Source organism: Melospiza melodia, chromosome 2 (genome assembly GCF_035770615.1).
Source record: "Melospiza melodia melodia isolate bMelMel2 chromosome 2, bMelMel2.pri, whole genome shotgun sequence".
Classification (NCBI taxonomy): domain Eukaryota; kingdom Metazoa; phylum Chordata; class Aves; order Passeriformes; family Passerellidae; genus Melospiza; species Melospiza melodia.
In genome coordinates, this window is record NC_086195.1 from 137,957,737 (window position 1) to 137,978,800 (window position 21,064).

General features: G+C 37.2%; 1 protein-coding gene across 3 annotated transcripts in view; it reads left to right on the plus strand.

Moving 5' to 3' along the window:
* CADM2 (cell adhesion molecule 2) overlaps nt 1–21,064 on the plus strand; it is a 572,300-nt gene that overhangs the window by 510,186 nt on the left and 41,050 nt on the right. For 2 of the 3 annotated variants that reach the window (XM_063150069.1, XM_063150070.1), the window contains one exon: nt 12,081–12,200. The exons of the other annotated variant lie outside the window; for it this stretch is intronic. In XM_063150069.1, the coding sequence (XP_063006139.1) occupies nt 12,081–12,200 (120 nt within the window). The remainder of the gene's footprint in view (nt 1–12,080; nt 12,201–21,064) is intronic. 3 annotated transcript variants of the gene reach the window in all.

A 21,064-nucleotide genomic window follows, 5' to 3' on the forward strand; every position in this document is an offset into this window, starting at 1 on the left:
AGAAATTCACTGTATGTGACTACGTGTGCCTTTTAGTTTGGAGATTCTTCTTTTTTGGTGTCTTTGTTTGAATTAAAAGAAAGAAGTCTCAGTACTGAGTCCTTAAAACAGAAGTGAAAAGTTTCTACTATTCCCATTTTACATGAAGTAAAAATAAATTTAAAAGTACAGAAGATAACTTGTAGAAAAAAAGGAGCCTGGGCTTTCAGTTGGAAAGTAAATAAATAAAAGCATGCTCATGAGTGCTTGCTCAGTCTCAAAAGCCTTCCTTGCCCCAAAGCTATCTTCTTCAAAGCATAGCCCATCAAATTGTGTTGAAATACTCAATTTTTACATTAATGTTGTAAAATGAGATTAAGGCATTAAATCATTACCACAACATTAAAGCTGACTTTTAGTTGGGCTAGAAGAGGTGGTCCAGATTTTAAAGCACAATGCAGATGAATTTCCTGCAGTCAGATGAATTAAGAAATTGTGCAATTGAGCTTTTGTTATTGGGCTGAAGAAGAATAGTGTACAGTTGACATTTTCAGGTAGGAGAAGTCTGTCGAGAAACTTGTGGTGGAGTTGTTGGCTTAATTTTATGGATGAATTGTCCAGCTATTATCCCTGAACACTCTCAAGGCAGCTACTTTGAAATTGCTTTTTGTTGATAAATACTTGAATAGTGGGGTGTATGGTTTAGCTGTATGAACTGATCTTTCTTCATTTATGGTGACTTTAGAAAAATAAGATACAAATTTCTTTTCCAGATAAGCTTAAAAGTATTTTGGAAAGGTCAAGAAAATAACATTCCAAACCACACTAATACTTTTGAGGAATATGGTTGGCACTTCTACATTTTTATATTAAAATACTGTTTCTCATTAAAGAAAACTTCTAAAATGAAGTGATTTTTTATACAATATATAAAAGATTTTTTAAAAATTTTGTGTTGGATTAATCACTGAAATTGAATGCAGACTACTTCAGCAGCAGGAAATCTCTCCTCAAGCCCTTTCACAAAGGAACAATAACAAAATACACAATATATCAATATAACCTTTAACAATATATTCTAACATGTAAAGCTCCTTCCTATTTGAATACATATTGTATGTGTTCTAAAACTTGTGGTTTTGGATAATGCCTTTTATAAGACATAGCTCTTGAAAATATTTGATTTTCTATGTGCACATGAAATGTGATATGATAGTTCTAATGGGATTTCTGAAAATGAAAAGATTGTGTGGATATACCAATTATGTCACTCTTGCTTTTATGACTGTTTTGACTGACCTTCAGTACTGTTAAATTTATTATCACTGATTTGATGTAGTGGCAAAGATTGCTGTCTAATTTTTCACCTTTTGCTATTGCTTGTACCCACAACTTTCCTGAACTTTACTTCAATTTACCCTTTTTTTTTCTTTGAGATGCCGGCTTGTAAAATCACTATGTCTATGAACATCATATGCAATATTCATGAAGAAAATATTAACTCAATGATTTCATTTTAGACTGATGATAAAATTATGATCTAACAGTTGCTAATTATCTTCTGTTTCCATCTAGATCATTTATTATTCAGGAAACTCAAGCCATAAAGACAATATTGAAGTGACTTAGTGATTTTTCTAAATTGAAGCTTTTCCTGCACCACAAGGTGGTGGAATGCAGATGAGGGTGTCCTGTCTCTGTCTTTCTCACATGGTGCTTCCATAACTTGCCTTGCTTTTGAGGAACTCAGTATTTGACTCCATTCAGGAAATAAAATAGAGCATGATCTAAGTGATACTGCTTAAAATGACCAGTGGTCTTACCAGGTGATACATCAGAACTGTGCTTTGCTCTAACTGAGATTGTGAGTTCTCTTGGAGATAGTTGCAAATGGCTTGGAGGCTGAGAGGGGTAGGGAAAAGCTTCTGCAAATATGAATTTCTCTTAGTGAGTTTTGAGAACTTTTGTATCTGAGCCTTCTTGATCACATATGAAGATGAGCATGGAGGCTCAGATAAAGTAGGTAATTAACTTATCTCAAACCATTAATATCTCTAACATCCATAAGTTTATATTAAAAATTGTTAGTACTTACTATTTTATTTTTGCTATTTAATTTTTAATTATTAATTGCTTGATGAATTTGTGACAGGGACCCAAAGAGTTTTCAATCAGGACCCTTTGCTTTCCCTCCACTGGTATCCACACTGCTTGTTTACTCCCTTGAAGAAAAAAAATGCTTTCCTTTGTAACCTCATGCCTGAGGCAGATTCATCTTCCAGCTGAAACTGCCCTTATTAATCCTCATGGCAAGTGTAGAAAAAAACAAATCAAAGGAGAGGAGGAAGGACAGAAGAAAGTTTGGCAGGGAAAAACTCAAGGAGTGGGCAAAGTGTTTATTTTTCAGATATTACTGTGAATCATTGCACCAGTGGATTTGGTTTCCCTCCAGTGGTTTTGTAGTTTACATTTTCTGCAGGTTTCCCAACCCTTGAATGGTGGGAAGCAGGGAGGATGGAGGCATGCTGACATGTTGAAGGGCCTGATGGAGGAGAGCTTTGGGTGGCTTTCATCATTTTGGAGCAGGAATTGAAATCTCTTATCACTTTGTTTAAAATAAGTTAGCAGATACGATCAAGTATTCTTTATTTAAAAACCCTTGTGATTTCCACTGGTGAGCTATCCTGCTTGATGGCATAAATGTTAAGGTACTAAATGTCTGCCACCCTGAAGGGAAGCTGGTTAGTTTTAACAAAATTAAGTCTTGACAATATTCCATGGATCCCAGCATTCATAGCTTTGTGTTGCATAAAACCAAAGAATCACGCTAGGAATTCAACTACATGTATAGAACTCTTTTGAGGACAAAAAAAACCCCAGGCCCCCAAAAAACAGAGCAAAAAGATTGACAGCTGGAAAGACAGAGCCTTATTTTCTCAGGTTGTGTACTTGGGTGATAGGAATGTGAGAATTAAGTGTATTAGTCAGAGACAGTGCAATGAAGTGCAAAAATCTGTGGTTTAGGTTGCACAGCGCCAGTCACTTTCCCAAGGTGATTTTCAATAAGATACAGCAATCCCACTGTGATAAAGTGTTTCAGATTAGTGTTGGACCCTTTGATTTTATTTTGAAACAAACTTATTTAAAATAAATTACAGTCCCTGTTATCTCTCTTTACTGACCTTAGAATTATTGCCATAAGTTTGGAGTTGTTAAAGCAACTTCAGTCATCTGCCCTGAATTTCTCAGAGATATGAAAGTAGAACTGTAATAAAATAGAGATCAGCTATCTGTTTACCTCCATTTAGTTTCAACATGTCCCCATAATAAGGAAATTTTGGAAAATTCTCATTACTTTCTTTCTTCTCAGTGCAATTCTGGCTGAGCTTTTTGAACTTTTTTTTGGGTTTTTTTCTGTGTGTGCAGAAAGAGTCAAGTGTCATTCTGAGAAAGCTGTCATCTTTGTTCAAGGCTGCTGGGTGCCTGAATTTGTATTGTGCATTAGCTTTTCCTTATAGGTTTTCAAGGGCCAGCTGCCAGTACTTTATTTCATTTAATTTTGAATACTCCTATTTTATGACTTGGGAAAACAAGGAAATATGGCTTGTCTGCTCACTTAAAAAGAATAAAAATGAACATCACAGCCTTAATGTGATTTTTAAGCAGTGGCAATGGGCCTAGAACACCATATTAATAGTGATAGAATGGTGTGCTTCTGGAGAAAATTGTGCTGGCTTTATTCATATAAGATGTTTGGTGGCTTTTGTGGTAACATTTTGTCCTGAATGCAGTGAAATTTGCACTGCAGGTATAAGGACAACTGCTTTTTTAAATGCAATTTGTTTTCTTTTGAGGTTTTGATTTTTTGGGGATTTTTTTAGCAGAGTATTAAAATGAGCCTCAGGAGATCTGTTCTGAACTCCCCTGTCAGGCTCAGAAGTCTGTAAAATATAAAACATTCCATGTAATTCTCCTGTGTTCATTTCCCCACCTGTGAAATGGGAATAATACTGTCTTTTTTATTCCTAAATTTGATCTGCACTGCCCAAAAAATGATCTTACAGGTCTTCAAGTCAGATGTCTATTCTTTACTGTTTCTATATTTGTTAATGTAGAACTGTGAATAAAACCAAGACATATACATATATATATATATATATATATATATGTGTGTGTGTGTGTGTATATGTATATATGCCTTTTTATAAGTAAGATATCTTTATTTGAGGCAGTGGTCTCAAACAATGCTCTAAAACTTTTCCTTTTTATTTATTTAAAGTGTTGAATTACTAAATTCAGGCAAGTTGCATAAGCTTCAATGCACTATTTGTAGCTACTTTAATGAGAATAGTGATCTTTTATACAATACAGATTGATTCCTTTTAAACAATAGGCTTTGTTATTATTACTACTATTGAACTGGAAAGGACTTATTTTAACTGCTGACAAAACTTGTGCTAAGATTGGGGGAAAAAATTAGGTTTTACAGTGCTCCAGGAGTAAATTTGTATGTATTATATTCATATTACTCCATAACATTGAAGCTCAATGTTTATGTTGAATAGTTGGTTTGATTTGTCCTTAGAGGTAAATCTTGCACTAATAACCATTAATAAAGTAAAGCTTAGAGAGCTTGAAAACAGATTCTTCAGTATTAATAATTTTTTTACTTCAGAATTTCAATTTTTCTTGCAGTAAAATAATTTTCAGGATCTCATTATTGAAATAATTAGGTATTATTTTGTTAAATTTATCATTTTGAAGAAGACTGTGTGTGTCACCTGGTTTTAGCATAACTAGAAATTAAGAAATGAGGCATTACAGCTTATTAGCTTCTTACAGTCCAAATGCTGCAGATAACGCAATTTTCCCCCCCAAAACTGAGCAGCAATAGGTAAATATATTGTGAGACAGTACATTGTGCCACATTTTATTCTTCTGCTTCACTGGGAGCAGGCACAGGGAGCTTTTTAAATGGCTGGGCTGGTGACAAACAATGAGTGTGACGGGTGGTGAAATGGGAGCGTGCTGCAGCATCTCCAGGCCTTCATTGCAAACTCCTCTCTCTGTTCCAAGGGAGCTGCAGCCAGAGTGCTTTTGCTGATAGCAAATTCAGCGGAGTGCTGTGGGGAGCAAAACCATCCCCAAAGTAAGCACTGAGGGCTTCAAAGGCCAGAGCCGACATTTTGAGAGCCATGAGCCACCAGTGCATCTCTCAGATGTTCATGTTAGATGCTTTCCTGTGAAATGCTCTGTTCAGGTTTCCTGGGGTCCCTCTGTGCAGCTCCACCAGCTGTGAGTGCAGCAGACTGCTCCAGTCCCCAGGTGACAAAGCCAAATTTGTGGCAACATCTGGTGCTGTGCAGAAAGGTCATGTTTTAATATCCATTAAAAAAAAAAAAAAAAGACCTTTCCTTTCAGTGTTTATTGTTACTCTTAGAATTTTCAGCAAGCACCCACAAGCATTTGAAGCATGTAGTCCCAGTGTCTACTACATCCTAGACTCTGTGCAAGCAAAAGGTGGGCGCTGCCTCTACTCAGCATATTCTGCTTGTTAGGGTGATGCCTTGTGAAGGCTGACCTAGAACAGAGACTAGATGGAGTTAAAGAGTAAAGTAGGTATTTATTAAAAGGCCTCAATGGATACACCTTGGGCAGTACAAGAGCCTGGCCAGGGCTAAACCCCAGGTGAACCCAAAATGGTCACAAAATGCACGACCAGTCACAAGGTCTCTCACTTTAATACGTTTTCATCCATTTGCATATTGGAGTTAATTGCCTAATTACAGCTTTGGGTTATGAAGTCCCATCCTTCTTGTTTTTCTCTCTTCAGTCCACTGCTGTTTATGCTCTTGGGCCTGAAATTTGGATCATTTGTCTTTGATCCCCAGCTAGAGAAGGAATTGTTTTGTCTCCCTGCTCTGTGAAGAGAGCTCACCATCCCCTAATATGAAGTGCAGAGCTGCACACTAAAGCAGTACAGAATCTGAAAAATATAAAAGCTAAAACCTGAGGCATCAAGGGTGCCCCTAGAAGGTGGCAGAGCTGGGTTTTACCTAAATATCCTAAATACCTCTTCTGCCTTCCGGGCCCAGGGCCCCACAGCTCTGCTGAGAGCTGACCTGGGTCTGGGCAGATGTACCTTCAGGGAGGAGAGAAGTCAATGCTGGTCACTGCTCTCAGCCCTGCAACTTGTCCTCCCTTGCCATGCCTTCCTACCACACTGGGGTACTTCCATCCCCCTGCTTCTTCCTTCTCCCCTGCCTGAGATCCACAGCTGGTTTTTTCTGGCAGCTCTCACATCTGTCCTGAGCCTGACCTGGCTTTAATTGTGGAAAATCAGCCTTTCACACACCTGTGGTCTTTGTGAGTCCTGCTGTTGCTCTGGTGCACAAAATAAATGAGATATTCGCTACAGGAGTTCTTTCTAGACAATTTAGGGCAGCTAACTTCTTCATATTTCAGTGTCAAATGAGATGGCATAATCAGAAATAACTTGCTACTACACCTTGTTTTTTCATATTCATCACATTTTTTATTTTTTCATAAGCAATTCTGGTCAGAGCGTGTGTTGTAAAAGGTGCCACAGTGTGATATCAGGCCCTCATTTTAAGTGATTTGGGATGACACCATACTGCCAGTACTAAATACTAATATTAAAATGTGCTTTGTTTTTCTGAGTTATATTCTTAACTTTCTAAGGACAGAATTTGGGCCAGGGATGTGCATTCAAAGTTTTTGCTTGGCTCTTTGAGAATAGAAGGACACAGGCTTTTTTTTTGCTGTATTTTTTAATACTTCATCCTCCTTCATTTGCTACTGAAACCTCTTGCTTTTGAAATAGGGGAAAAAACCTGAAAAACAAACCACAAATGAACCAGCAAGCTACAAAACTTTCTATAAGAAGAAAAATTATTATTCTTTCCAGTTAGTCCAACTGTGTGTCTTGCAATATGAACTCATCCACTCGAAGATTTTATTGGTATAACTAAAGATATAGATCTACAAGGAGCTTTTGTTAAAATGGTTTGGATACTTTTAATGACATCTGATTTGCGAGCAAAAATGTCAAGCACATAATTGCCATTTCAGAGTTTCATAAATCTGAATCAATTAGTAAAAAGAACCCCTTGACCTTGTGTCCATGAGCATTCATGATCATTCAGTCTAAGTGCTAAGGAGCTGTTGGCACATGATGTTCAAGCTGAGTGATCCTTTTGTTCAATCCCATTTTCTTCAAGCAAGGTAAATGCAGCTCCCTTTGAATTTAAAACCTTGCTAAATTATTTAGTGCTACATATCACAGACTGATTAAATTTTTCACAGAGTAGTGAGATTGTTTCCCAGGTAGGTCATCACTCAGTTCAGTTTACCACTTAAAATTTCTTTCATTCTCAGTCAAAATATAGCAAGGACCATCCATCATTATCACTCCATCCTTTAATTTTTCCGTCAGCTTTTGTCAGGCTTGAAACAAAAGCCTTTACATTTTTATCAGCTGCAGCTATTGTTGTCTGATTTGTGCTCAGTCATGTCAAAATATCAGTTGTGTTTTTACCAAAAAAGTCAAATATTTTCAATAGGTCAGATCTATCTTTCACATAAGCCTGCTAAACCAAACAGAACCATTTCTCATTTCTTTGGAAATGGAGAGTAAAAATGCTCAGGGCCAAATTGGCAGGGAGAGTAAATTATCCAGACTCTCTGCACTTAAATGGATGGATGTCTTCTGCCTTAGCAAAGAGAACACGGCATCAATTCAAACAAGAAGGAGAAGCAAACAGGAAATTTTGAGCAGGTGGGGCTCGACACTGCTTTGAGCTGATCTGGTCCAGCCCTGCCCTGCCCCTCCTAAGCAATTTGCATCTGTGCCTCTGCTGAAGAGCAGCTCCCACACCAAGCCCAGTTTCCTGTTCCTCCTTGTTCCACCATCCTTTTTCCAAGCCTTCAGGGTGCCTGCTGGCTGCTCGCCCCTGGCTCCTGCCTGTGGTGTGTCAGCAGCAGCAGTGCCACGAGGAACACCTTTCCAGAGCTGTGCTCAGTCTGCTCTCTGCAGCAGCTCTGGCATTATGCCAGCTCCTCACTGAAATGAGGGCTCTTGGGTGAGCATTTGCAGCTGAGCTCAAACCTCCCTGTGCCACCAGAGAGAGGTCGGGAGCCCATCTCTCCTACTCAGTGTCCAGTTCAAGCCTCACCTCTATAACCTGTGGAACAGAAGTGACAAAGAGTCCATGGGAGTCCCTTGGCATGAAGGTCAACCCCTTTTCTATTTCCAACAGCTTTTATAGAAACAATTAGTTCTCCATGAGTTGTTTACATTTCAGAGCTGGCAAGATGATGAAGTTAATACCAACTTAATTACATTATTGGATTTTTGACTGAATATCTGTCTGTCAACAAACATCCAGTTTAGAAGTGAGGTTTCAAAATTAATGGAGACAATTATTGCTTGACTTCTAGATCTCCTGAGCATGGCTTTTCTATCTTCTTTGGCTCCCCATCTGCAAAATATAGCTATTTTCTGCTTCACAGGAGGCTAAGGATTAATACCTTAGTATTACTGAAATAGCAATCTGGCACAGTGATTTGGGTATGGCTACTTGAATTAAAAAGTTCCGCTCTGCGAGGTCTCTTGGTCATAATGATCCTTAGTATTTAGTGGCATGAGAGGCATAAAGAAAAAGTCATTTTCAGCTGAACATTGTGTACAACTAGATTCAGAAATTGCAAGACAAGGAAGTGGATATTAGTTTCACTCCAGCACAGATTTCTTGGGCAGAAATCTGCAAATCCATTCTGCTAAGATCCTCCCTGACAGAAAGTTCAAGAGGACAAATCTACATTGTCCCTATGATAGCATGTTCTGAGCAGCTGCCAGCAGGGAGCTCTGCGTGACAACGTGTGCCTCACTAGTGAAATAAGATAGGTTTGCCTTGCATTAAAAAAAAAAAAAAAAATCCTGCAGGACTAGAAACAGGTCAAATTGTAATTCTCTTTTCTGGTGTGACATGGAGCAGCACACCCTCTATAATAAAGCACAGTGATCCTTATGGCTTAAACAGAAGCCTGTGTTGTTAAGTATCATTTTTTTTGTCTGCAGTCCGTGTATTTTTGGGAACTTCCAAACCCATTTACTTCCTACACCTGCAATGAGAGACTGAGGAACACTGGACATTGCTTCTAGTTTATTTCTTGAACTGCATATTCTGTTTTCTCTTACACAAAAGCCTTTTCAATGCAAAGACAAAGTTTTCACAAGAATCCATAAATCTTGGAAGAACTGATAAGAGTCATTCTGTCAGACTCAGCAGGTGCCTTACACACAGGTCTTTTCAATGTGGGGATCATTTCAGAATGCTTGGATCTGGGCTGCTGTCTGGAGAGCTCTGAGTTATTTGGTTACTTTGCACATTTCTGTTGCAGAATCTGATGTTGTTAATGGAGTATTCCACTGGGCAGAGCCTGGAATGTACAAAGCTGGTACAAACCAAACCTTTCTAGAGTCCAGAACAGACTTAAATTTCATTGCCTGGGCAATGTGATGCTCCTCAGGCTGCTGATTCCTGGTTTCTCCTCATGCTAGGGTCTTTAGGAGCAAGTCCTGGTATTGCTGTGAGCAAAGCAGACAGACTGCAGTAGTTTGCACAATTAAATTCACCTCACTCTGCAAGGAAAGAAACCAAATACTATTCCTTGTTTTTGCATCCCTTTTGAGAAAACATATTTTCTTTGAGGCTTCTGCCAGGCTTCCATTTTGATGTTTGGCATCAGAGTTTATGACTTTCATCAGGAAACTAATATCTGCACAAGTTTTCATTACTCTTAATCTGATGAGATCACATCTGCACTCAAACACTGGCAGATCCTAGTTCAGGTTAGCTAGAATGCTTCCTAGGTAGCTTTAATTTAAAATAAGAAATCTTGTTTGAAATGTTTCAATCTCAAGAGAAACCAGAAAGTTCTAAGTTAACCAGTGATTCATGTAAGCTATTATTTGGTAAAATAGGTAAACAGCATGATTGCAGATTGGATAGCTCTGTCATAAAACCATAACTTGTCATTGCAGTCTTAAGTAATTGGTATTTAAGAAAGATAATGAATGGAACCATGAGTCACACTAATTAGTTTTATGTACAAGAATGATGTATACAGCTTTCCTAATAAGCAAGGTTTTGCTCTCCTTATGAAGTAGGTGAGTTTTTTTCTCTTTGATTTAATTTTTAACAGATAGTTATCAGGGAAGGAGTTTCCCTTTATGAGAAGAAATTGCATACATCAGTACATGTGACATGTATCTTTTTAACATGTTAATTTATTTCTAATGCTTGTTATACTCAGTTCTATTTCATTATTGTGATACTCACACTCCAGGTAATATTATCATTATTCCTGGGGATTAATATGGCTACAACTGTGAGGGTTTTAAAAAGCCTGTTCTAATTTTTCTGCCTGGTGAATATTATATACTGGGAATTAGATTAAATATCAGTGTACATTAGATTAAAAATCAGTGTAGAGATGAAAGATGTATCTTTGTTTTCTGATGCCTTCAGAAGTAGAACATCACACAGATATAGATTCCAGAGAGCATGGTGATATTTTTTATCAAAACTAGAGGAATATAGAAAATAGTAGGTGACTTACAGAGTAACAAACAAGGAGGCTTTTAAATTTGGAAAATGATCTGTCATCCAGCATGGAAATAAGGTAAGCATGTTACTTTGAAGCCTTAAGAGAGTAATTAAGCAATGCTGAACTCAAGGATTCTGTGTCTGAAGTGTGTTCTGTAGGGCCCAATACTGAAAAGCTCTGAGCTACTTCAGCTTCCATTGATTTCAGTCTGAATTGATGGTACTCAGGGACCAATTGCATTTCTTTCCAAAGCAAGGGAAGACAGATTGTGGGTCAGACTTTTGCTCTTTTATTGCACTGAATAGCACCCTTCAGAAATATTTTCAGTGAAATCAGTATGGAATGGGTTACTCACCATCGACTGCTGAGAAAAGAGTCCTTCCCTTTCAAGCCTGCCATATAAATAATCTGAAAAATGTCAGATGCTTTTGTCTTCTCAGAAGTGCTTTTCTCTACTTCTCTTCAGAGCTTTTGTTTTTTGTTCTTTAAAACCTGCAATCACCTTATAGGCAAAGTACTATTGGTCTTTATTGCTTTTGGCAGCGTAATCAAAATATTTTCTATGTGTACATCTGGTTATGATCTGATCTGTACTGGAGCATTCTGCATCAGGTATTGTTGCTTCCTCTGCAGAGAAGCAGTCATGCTCCCAATCCTGGCATTCCTGCACTTGCTTTAGCAAAACCTGAACGGTTTTATAGGATGCTGTCATCATTTTTTGTATGAAGTTTTTCTGGCTTGCATGCATGCTTTTTTATCAGTAATATTGTTATCATTTCTTAGTTTTCATTTGAAGGTGTTTTATAAAAATATTGATGTGTACTAACAATAAATTGTAAGCATTAAGGATGACTGAAAGATGACTGTGCCTGCAAATTAGGGTAAAGATTTTGAAATATACTCTGCTCTGGATCTTAGCAGACAACTGTGTCTTAAGCAAATGTGTGGGAAGAAGAAAAGCAATCCGGAAAAAGCAGCTCTTATAGTTAGTAGAATTTTCTCCCCTTTTTCCCTTCATTGAGTCTGTCTGAAAGTGGGTGTTTTAACATACAGCCATTTCTCGTTAACATGTGTGTGTTTATTTTAGCATGATGGTGTTGTTTTTTATCATCTCCCTCTCTGACACAGCATGTTTCATCTGTATATGGTTTCTACTACGTGAGACATTTAAAATGGCTCAGCGAAGAAATGGATTCTTGTCACTTAAACTGTCACTCTCTTGTTCTGTGGAAATGTGGTCATTTTAACAGAGTTTTAAATTTTGTGTACTCAAAGATTGACTATAAAAATTGAGAGTGATAAATGTCAAGAATTTAAAGGTACCCTATTGTACCTGTAATAATTTATGTTAATCATGTTTTAATTTAGTCATTTTCAACATACTTGTATTTACAAATTAAACCACTGTTATGGTTCTCCTTTGTTTGCATGATATGATTTTATTTTATATTTTTTTTTCCACTCACCAGATGTTTTCAACACTTTGCTTCCCACTACTGTCATCCCCTCCCTTACCACTGCAACAGTCACAACCAATGTAGCCTTAACAGCCAGCACAACCACATCGGCAACAGCCACCAGCATCAGAGGTACAGTATCCTTCTTTGTTATGGCCTGGGAAGCACATGATAAAGAGGAAACTAGAGCTTTGATTTTTATTTTTTTTTTTTATTTTAACAAGGATAGAAATTGCTGCAGAGAGGGTGCAAGTGTTCAGCTCAGTATATATTTAACAGAATAATCCAAAGGGTGATAGGTGGGTTAAGAAAGATTTCATATGACCTTGAATGTTGCCATTGCTCTAGCAGTGTGTATGTGAACTTTGACAGGATGCTTAAATTATTTGTCTACATTTACATTTAATTTTTTAAGGTTAGTAAATTAACTTTAATGTAAAATGCAAGCAAGCTATTTTTAAATAAACGTGACCTTTTTAAGGCTGGTTATTTTGGGTGCTACCATTTAAAACAAGCTAGGTGTCTCAGCACTGGAATTTCTGTTGATGAAATCTTGCTTGATAACAAAGAGGCACTGTGATGTATCACCCTTGTTAGCCCTTTACAGCTTAAGGCATTCCTTATTTAGGGGTGTTGTTATCTCACTAGTGCTAGAGTAAATGAGCTAAAAGTTCTCTCTCCCCTCCCTGACCCCCATCTGTTGGGGTTTTTTCTGTTACAGCTTTTCATATGTTCCTAGTAATGCTTCATTTCTTTATGAGCAAAATATAAAGGTTATTTTACTCTTTTATTCAGTGGCTGATCAGATAACTGTTAAATAGGGAAGATGTGTGCAGCAGGTTTTGCAGATTATCATCTTCTGGATAACTACAAATCTCTTGTGGTAAATGAAATGGCAGAAGGTTCTTATGTGGTCTCTTGAAAGCTTTCGTTGCCCAAGAAGAGAGGAAATTATATTATTTTACCACACTGCAAGTATTGACATGATGAGGTGCAGTTAGGCCAGGAAAGTTAAGACAGTTATGACACCTTTTCTTTCTGGATGTGTTGTTATTAGTCAGTTGTAGTGGCCTGCCTAACTAGCAAGAATAAAAATTGTCATAGTATCAAATCACCTAAATTATTCTTCCACAGGGCACAGATATTTTAATAATTGCTGTTATTTTAATGGAGAGAGAGGAAGTGTTGTAGTTGTCCTTTTCCTTCAGATAGAGAAACTTAGACCATGGAAAACAGCCCAGTATTCATGGGTCTAAGAGGTTGAAGGAGGAACATTTCCTGAAAAGGATCAGAATTACAGGAGTTGTCTTTATAAGAGTGGTGTGTGTAAAGCACAGAAGCTTCCAAATTTCTGAGAGCCCACATCTTGGAAGGACGATGCTCTTGGTGTGCTGTGCTGAAGTTTGCTGCCCTTCATGAATTGTTTTCTTCTGCTTGTTATGTGGTCATAATTCTGTCATTGTTATGGTAGTACTGATGTTTTTAATGCATTGTCTCACCTCCTAAGTGTGGTTTAGGGCCTCATTCTATTTCCTGTGGAGTGTTCATTTTCACTATTTGTGTGTCCAGCATCAATAGAACAGTGTGAAACGGGGGAATTCTCTTCTAAGTTTCAGCTCTAACACATGGGAGAATGCATGCAATTTGATGCTACACTTACAGAGATGCTGCTTTAATAGCAAGTAAAAGAAAGGAAATTGGGTGATCAATTGCTGAAACATGAGCACTCACTTTTCCCAGAAAGAAAGAAGTGAATGCAGCAAAATGGCTGAAAAGATGAGACCACTTCAATCTCAAGAAGTGGTTGATAGAGTCTGTTGGAGAGATGATCAAAGGGACAAATGAGTGTGGGAAGTACGTTTCCTCAAAATCTTGTATTGAAAGGAAAATGATAGTTTATCCCAATGCAGAGAGAAGATATTTTATATATTATTTTATACTACTGTACATGTAGTATAAAATAATATATAAAATATAACTAAGTATGAAATAAACTAATGAAATTAGGTTTCTTAACAGTGTAAGATATCAAACTTCAGTAAAACACAAAAACAAGTTTACTATAAACATAAATCATATATCAATGTGGAAGAAACATGAAAATGGGTATGGAACTGGGTGCAAAATGAAATTAGCAAGTTGTGAGAAATTTAACAAAACAGAAGTGTATAGAAATACACTAGATGAATAACATAAATACAGAAATTAATAATGAATTATGAGGACAAGGCCAAAGTAATTGGTGTTTTAGCCAACAGTGGAAGACACTGAAGTGCTGTTTCTAATGGGGGTAGGAGGGGATGTCACAGTGAAAAATGAGCACAAAGGGAGACAGATCAAAGAACAAGGACAGCAAACTTATAGATATGCTTTGCAGAGAAGCTGAAGGCACCAGCTTGCTTGGTTTTGCTTTCAAAGCAGAAGTCAATATGACTCTGATGAAGTATTTTCCAAGTTCAGTGGAGAAAATTATTCCCTGTATTACTGGCAAAGACATTTAGCAGAAACACTGTAAATGCATAGGAGACAATGACTTCAGATATTCAGCTATTTAAGTTTAACTTGCTTCATCCTGACTTTCTTTTAAAGTGCTTTATTCCCATGGCAGAGGAAATTGGACAAGGTGCCTCTCCTTGGGTCTCTTCATCCCCTACCTGTCTTGGACCCATAAACAAATAATGTTCACAGACTTTCAGTGCCTGCTGTGGGGTTCTGCCATCCTGAAATACAAGACTGAACCTCATCTGCAATGTCAGAGCACCCACCCCACAGAGGTACAAATAACATAAGAGCCATTGCAGAGAAGATCAGGTTTTTCAGTACCATTTGTTTCTAGCTGAGCAAAAACTACCACCTAAACATATTTTCCTTTGACACCTCTGCTTCGTATTACAATAAGATTTTTGACATGAAAGAATATATTGAGAAGCTATCCATAAATTCTCAAACATCAAACCTTTTTTGTTTTGTTTTTTCTATTTGTCTTGCTTTGTTGGATCATGTCTTAAGGAAACACATTTTCCACAGACTGTAGTAGTGTATGCTATTTGATAATATCTTTAAACTGGGTTTCCCATAGCTGGCATAGTAAACTTTCTAGACAGATTTCACTAATTTTGTTTTGAAATTAGTGGTTAATACTTAAGAATCTCCTCAGGTAAGCTTTGCAAGACAGTCCTCTGTTCTGCATGACTTTTACATAGTCCACTTTGAGTATGTATTGTTTCACTTCCAGTCACAGGAAATGTCTTTGCAGGCATAAGACACAGGGTGTAAAAAGCCAATGGAATCTGTGAATCCAAGGCATTTTGCATTCTGATTATTGTACCTCCTCTTTACCAAAAGCCTTAATTCATGGGAAAGAAAATTCTCCAAAAGTTATCAGTTAATTCTGGGACCATGTGATTCATTGCTGACCTGATTTTTCTGGCATTTAGTAAACAACATGAAAAAGGCTACTGATCCAGTTGGATGACAGCATGATAATTCATAAACTTTCTGTTAAGTCAAACTTTTCACTTTCTCAGAAAACATATCCTTGTTTTTGTGCACAGTCCTTCAGGAATTAATTATTCTTTTACTGGTACATTACCTACTAACTCAAAAAAATCCTAAACATAATTTGATGCCAGTGAGGAATATTGCCCTTTATATATTTGTCAAGGGTATCTTAAAGCCTAATAACCATGATGAGGAATGTACAACAAAATGAGAATAAAATGTATGAGGAGAAGAAACAAATCTGGAGGACTACTGAAAGAATAATTATACACTGTATGAGTAGGTACATCAGATTTTCTATCAAATTTATGTAATGTTATTTGTGAAAGCTGTGCATTGAATCCTTGCAATTTTTCCCTTTTATGATTGGGAAGAGGCACAAGAGGATTGTGGATTTGCCCCAACAGTAAAACAAGGGATGTTTGCATTGGAGAAATTCTTTGTTAGTGTAAAGTTAACTTAGGTGGTGCTGTGCCAATCTTTCCAAGTTCTATAGGGGGAGAGGGGGTGTGATTAACAGTGCAGGAGAAGCCACCTCAAGCCAGAACAGCTCTGTGTTTCTGTATTCACAGAGGGAAAAAGCCTGTGCACACAAATGTACATAAAACCTTCCCATGGGCTGTCATTATGTTAATCACCCACACACACACAAACAGAGTATTTTTTTGTTTTGTTTTGTTTAAATCCTATTTCTATAAAGGAACAAAAAAAAAGTCAAAGAGGTTATAAAACTTGCTTATTTTTACTTATTACTGAAGACTGAAACCTCACCTCCACCACCCAAACAGGTGGAAATTTAAGAATGCCAAACCCAATCTCAAAAGACAGATCCTTTCAGTTTGATGGCACATATCAGAGTGACTCAGGCTCAGCTGACTCACTGGGGTGGTGACTGTACCAGAATGTCCAAAGCTTTATATAGCAACGCCTGAAAACATCTCCAGAAGTTGTTGTGTGCAGCACAGACACTGCTGCTCCCAGGCAGCTGCACTGGGGAGATCAAGAGTTTATTTGTCAGGGTGACCACAAAGCCAAAAGATGCACACATTTATATATCAGTGAAATCTCTGCTTATTATAATCCTCTTTGCTTTTATTTGGTTTAACTTTGGTGTAGAATAAAGATTTCTTAAAGGAAATCTGTGGAGCTAAACTTAGGAGTAGACAGTGGCATAAGGAGGGGTTTGAGGATGTATTAATTTTGAAAACTATTGTGACTTTAAGTGTGAATATTTCTATTTAATAGTGTAAATGGCGACCATCCTAGCTAAAAAATTATGTTACTTTCTTTTTTTCCCCTAGTTTTTCCTTAAAGTCTCTATTAAAAAAAAAAAAAAACCTAAACCCAACCTTAATGGAATAACTGTGTCATTATAGGCAGCTTAAATGCAGAAACTACTTGAACAGTACTTGTAGTCCTCATACTTTTTTCTATCAAAAAAATGCTAAACATTACCAGTTCTTTCCTTATGGTTTTATTTTTCTTTCTCATAATCTGATTAATATAACTTGGCAGGCTGAGATATTAACAAAGAGAGAAACAACAAAGCAAGGAAAAGCTATAGAATGTGTGAGGGGCAAAGGAGATAAGGGTAGACTTACACTTTAAATATAGTTGTGCATGCTTACTTGCATTCAACTCTGATAATAAAAATAATCTTTGTCTAACGTTAAAAGCACTTTCCTATGACAGCCAGCTAAAAGCCAGTTCATTTATATACTACTTTATAGCTGTAGCAGTAACATAAAACCTAATTTGTGTCTGGGTTTATTCAAACTGTGTAGGAAAAGTAGAACTTTATAGGTTTTATTTCTTCTTTCTCCATACTTTTGCACTAGTCTCCTAGTGGCTTACCCAAGGTCTAGATTTGCCTGAAGGATGAACAATTTGAGATTCAAGCAATAGTGCCTTAGATTTTTTTTTTCCATTAGACATTCAAGTCTTCATCATCCATCTTTCAAGAACTGCCATCTCCTGATTTTATACTGATTTCTTTCATTACTATTATTTTTACAATTTACATGTTCCTCAACTGTATAGATGGTGTGTTAAAAAATCACGATAAACCTATGTTAGACCATGATGAAATCTCAAACTGATTTTCCAGCCTTCTTTTTCAAAATCTCTGAACAGGGCTGTCTTGGTCAGAGCTGTTACCCAGGAGAAACATCCACAAGCTACAGCTGAGTAATGGCTGGAAAATCTAACCTGGCATCTGCAGCCAGCTAGTAGACCAAACTGTTGGATATTTTTATATCAAAATATACCTGTTGTGAACAGGACTTGGAGTTTCTTTAGTTCTACAGCAATCTTTTCATGAGGCTTAGTCATCCACAGTGCCCGTTTTAGGGGTTGCACAGCATTTGTTCCTTTTCTGAAGTACCATTTAATTAGGGTTTCATTCCACTAGTCAGGCTTAGTGGTGCAATTAGTGCTGTGAATTCTCAAAGCTCACAGATTTAAGATCAACAGAGGAGCTTGTAGCATCTGTTCTAACTCAAAGAGCTCTTTGGTTTTCAGGTCTGATAGATACAGAGCCAGGAAAACCTTCTTCTAATCTGGGAAAAAAAAAAAAAAAAGAAACCTTAAACCCCTCCTCTCCACGCTCCTCCCCCCAAAACCAACATAAAACAAACAACAAGATTAAAAAAAAAAACAAAACAAATATTCTCAAGCAGTTTCATACTTTATTGGCTGGATTCCTACAGATTTCTGTGTCTCCATAGAATTAGAATAATGGCAAACATTGTGTGTTTACATGCACGGTGATCACAGGCCAAAACCATGCTAGCTCCAAGCAAGAGGTTCTACAAACATAGTATGAAAATAGTCTTTTTTTAAAAATTTAAGGCTAGGAATTGGAGGTGTTGGTGCATGCACATGAGATATCTTCCTGTATCTCAGAGGCAACAGGGCAGTAAGTAGCAGCAGAATGTGGTTATGGAAGGAGGAAATTTTTCATGCAGTGTGAAGCTAAATATAAAACTGTATTAGCACTACATGCTGAAAAATGGAAATGGAAATACCCTGATGTCTGTTGTGAGCAGACCCAAATCAAACCTAAATGCTTCTGTGTGGAATTCCCAGTTCTCGGATACTTTTAAAAGATTTTTTATAGTTGTAATTTCAATCCTAGAGTAATCCTCAAGGCAACATGTACATTACTCATGCAGTCTAACCACCAAAAAAAATTCTGGCAACATGATCCACATGAGGCTAGTTACCTCCATTGCCATAAAAAGTACTTGTGCTTTGCAATTTTTACCTTACAAACTAAAGCAGAGACCTGTGCCATTTATAACATGGCAATTTTCTCTGCTTAACAGCCATTATGATGTAAGATGAAGACCATCGTCATTATTACGCATTATTTGGTCATATTATTCATGAAATGAGGCTGTTGCTTTCTGGAACAAATAAAGATAGATTTGATGATCTGAATAGTTTGCCAAGTAAATGAATATCATAAATGAGACATAGATTAAGCTGCAGGCATGCTGAATACATGAAAGAAAATATCATAATATCATATATTAGGAACCTGCTCTTTGTGTCTAGGACAAATATTTCTAGTGCTAACAAATCCATCCAGCTGTCAGCTTGCAGTAATGAAGTAGGCAACTTAAAAAGTACACAATGATTTCCAGCCTTGATGGATTATCACTTAACCCAAAATGCAAGGCTGTGCAGATAAGTATCACAATTGCTTGATGGTCTGATAAAGATTCCATTATATAGCTGAGCTCCAGAGAGGCTTCAGCAATGTGTCAGGAATTCAAACATTCCCAGCCTAAGCTCTGATCACACTTGGGGGTTTTTCGGCTTTTTTTTCCTTTTTTTTTTCTATGAATTATGCAGTCTGACAGTCTCTATTGTAAGCTGGCAGTGCAAGAAGTTCTCCAAATTAAGAGTCCCTTCTGCTGGAAGCGTTTTTACTGCCTGCCAAGAGCATCCTTTGTCTCTGAGTTCAGCCTCAGACCTCGCCTCAGGTGCCACAGGCTGTAAGGTGTTATCTCTCTCTCTGCTCGGCCCCCACGTACAGCTAGCAGGAAAGCACAGGCATTTCCAAAAACAGTCCCTGGGAAGAAGGACTGAAGTCATGACTGTCACCAGCTCTGTGTGAAGTGCTACACCAGAGTCAGCGTGTACTGATGTCACACTGACCATTTTCATCTGACCTCTAGCTGGGTGCTGACCTCAAGTTAGTGGTTTTCAACATTCATGTGTAAACAAGATATGAAAACTATAGTATTCATACTAACTTCCTGCTCTCTTCAGCTTAAAATGTGCTTTTCAAAATAATAACTTTTTAAATAGTAGGTTTTTGTACCTCTTGCTTTAAAAGCTGGAATTCTACTGATTTCAAGAGATTTTGGTGACATAGTATTTATATATCTACAAGCAGTTTGGTTAAATGAATTTATCCCATCTCACTCGCAGGTAGCTCTGAAGTGGATGTATCTGGATTTGCCAGTCCAAAGAGAGACAGGCAATTTTTAGTGCATTGTCAGTGCTGCCCCATAAGCTTGACAATGGCTTGCAGACATCCAAACCATTTCTTCCACAGAAAAATAGGCTGTACTTTCCTTTCTTCCAAGTAAAACTTTACCAATTGATAAGCTCATTAATTTTCAGTGGGACTGTATGTAGTTTTGGTGTGTTATTCACAGATATAATCTGTGATCTGCTCACTCCAGAGGGACCTGCTGGGTCAGTTAGCCTAAATTCCTGTATAGTTGACTGTCTCAAAGATTTATGAGACAGAGAAACCTTTATTTTATTAAAGAGCATGCACCAGGACATATGTAGACTTAATTTAGGACCTAAGGAAACAGATTCCCCTTGGTGTTTCTCTTCAGCACTTAGTTATTCTCACTGTTGCAAACTTGAGCCTTGCTTCTCACTTCAGTGTCCTTGAGGTTAACAAACATAGATTGATTCTTGAAGGTTTCACATTCCATATGCATTTTCTTCTCAAAAGCAAATATTTTTTGTAAAGAAGACTCTGCAAACATGCTTTGAAATTGATTCTTGAATTTCATTTGAAAGAACTGAATCTATGATCTTTAGGATCTTATTAAGATTTTGATTTGGTTTATTTTAAGGGTGTTGTCAAGCACAATTTTAATATTGAGTTTTAAGGGCAATATATTGGATTTCTTACAGCAGGGAGAAAGATTAAGCAAATGGTTGCTGTTGAATGTCTTTCACTGTTGCTGTATTTATATGGGATCACAAAGCTTAGTTTTACTTTATTTAGAGAGGTGTTTATGGTATTTTAAAGGCACTCCTTTTACAAAAACTGATATCTTCCTTTTTATTTTATATTTATTACTGGGCAAGGCAGATTTTGGCAAGTTCTGTGCTGTCAGGGTATTGATAAAGTGCTTCACTGTTACAAGCAAAAGTATACAACTAAATATTGTTATAGCTGACAACAAGGACATCTAAAGCCACTGTTCCAGTGCTATGTGGGATGTTAAAAAAAAGACTGA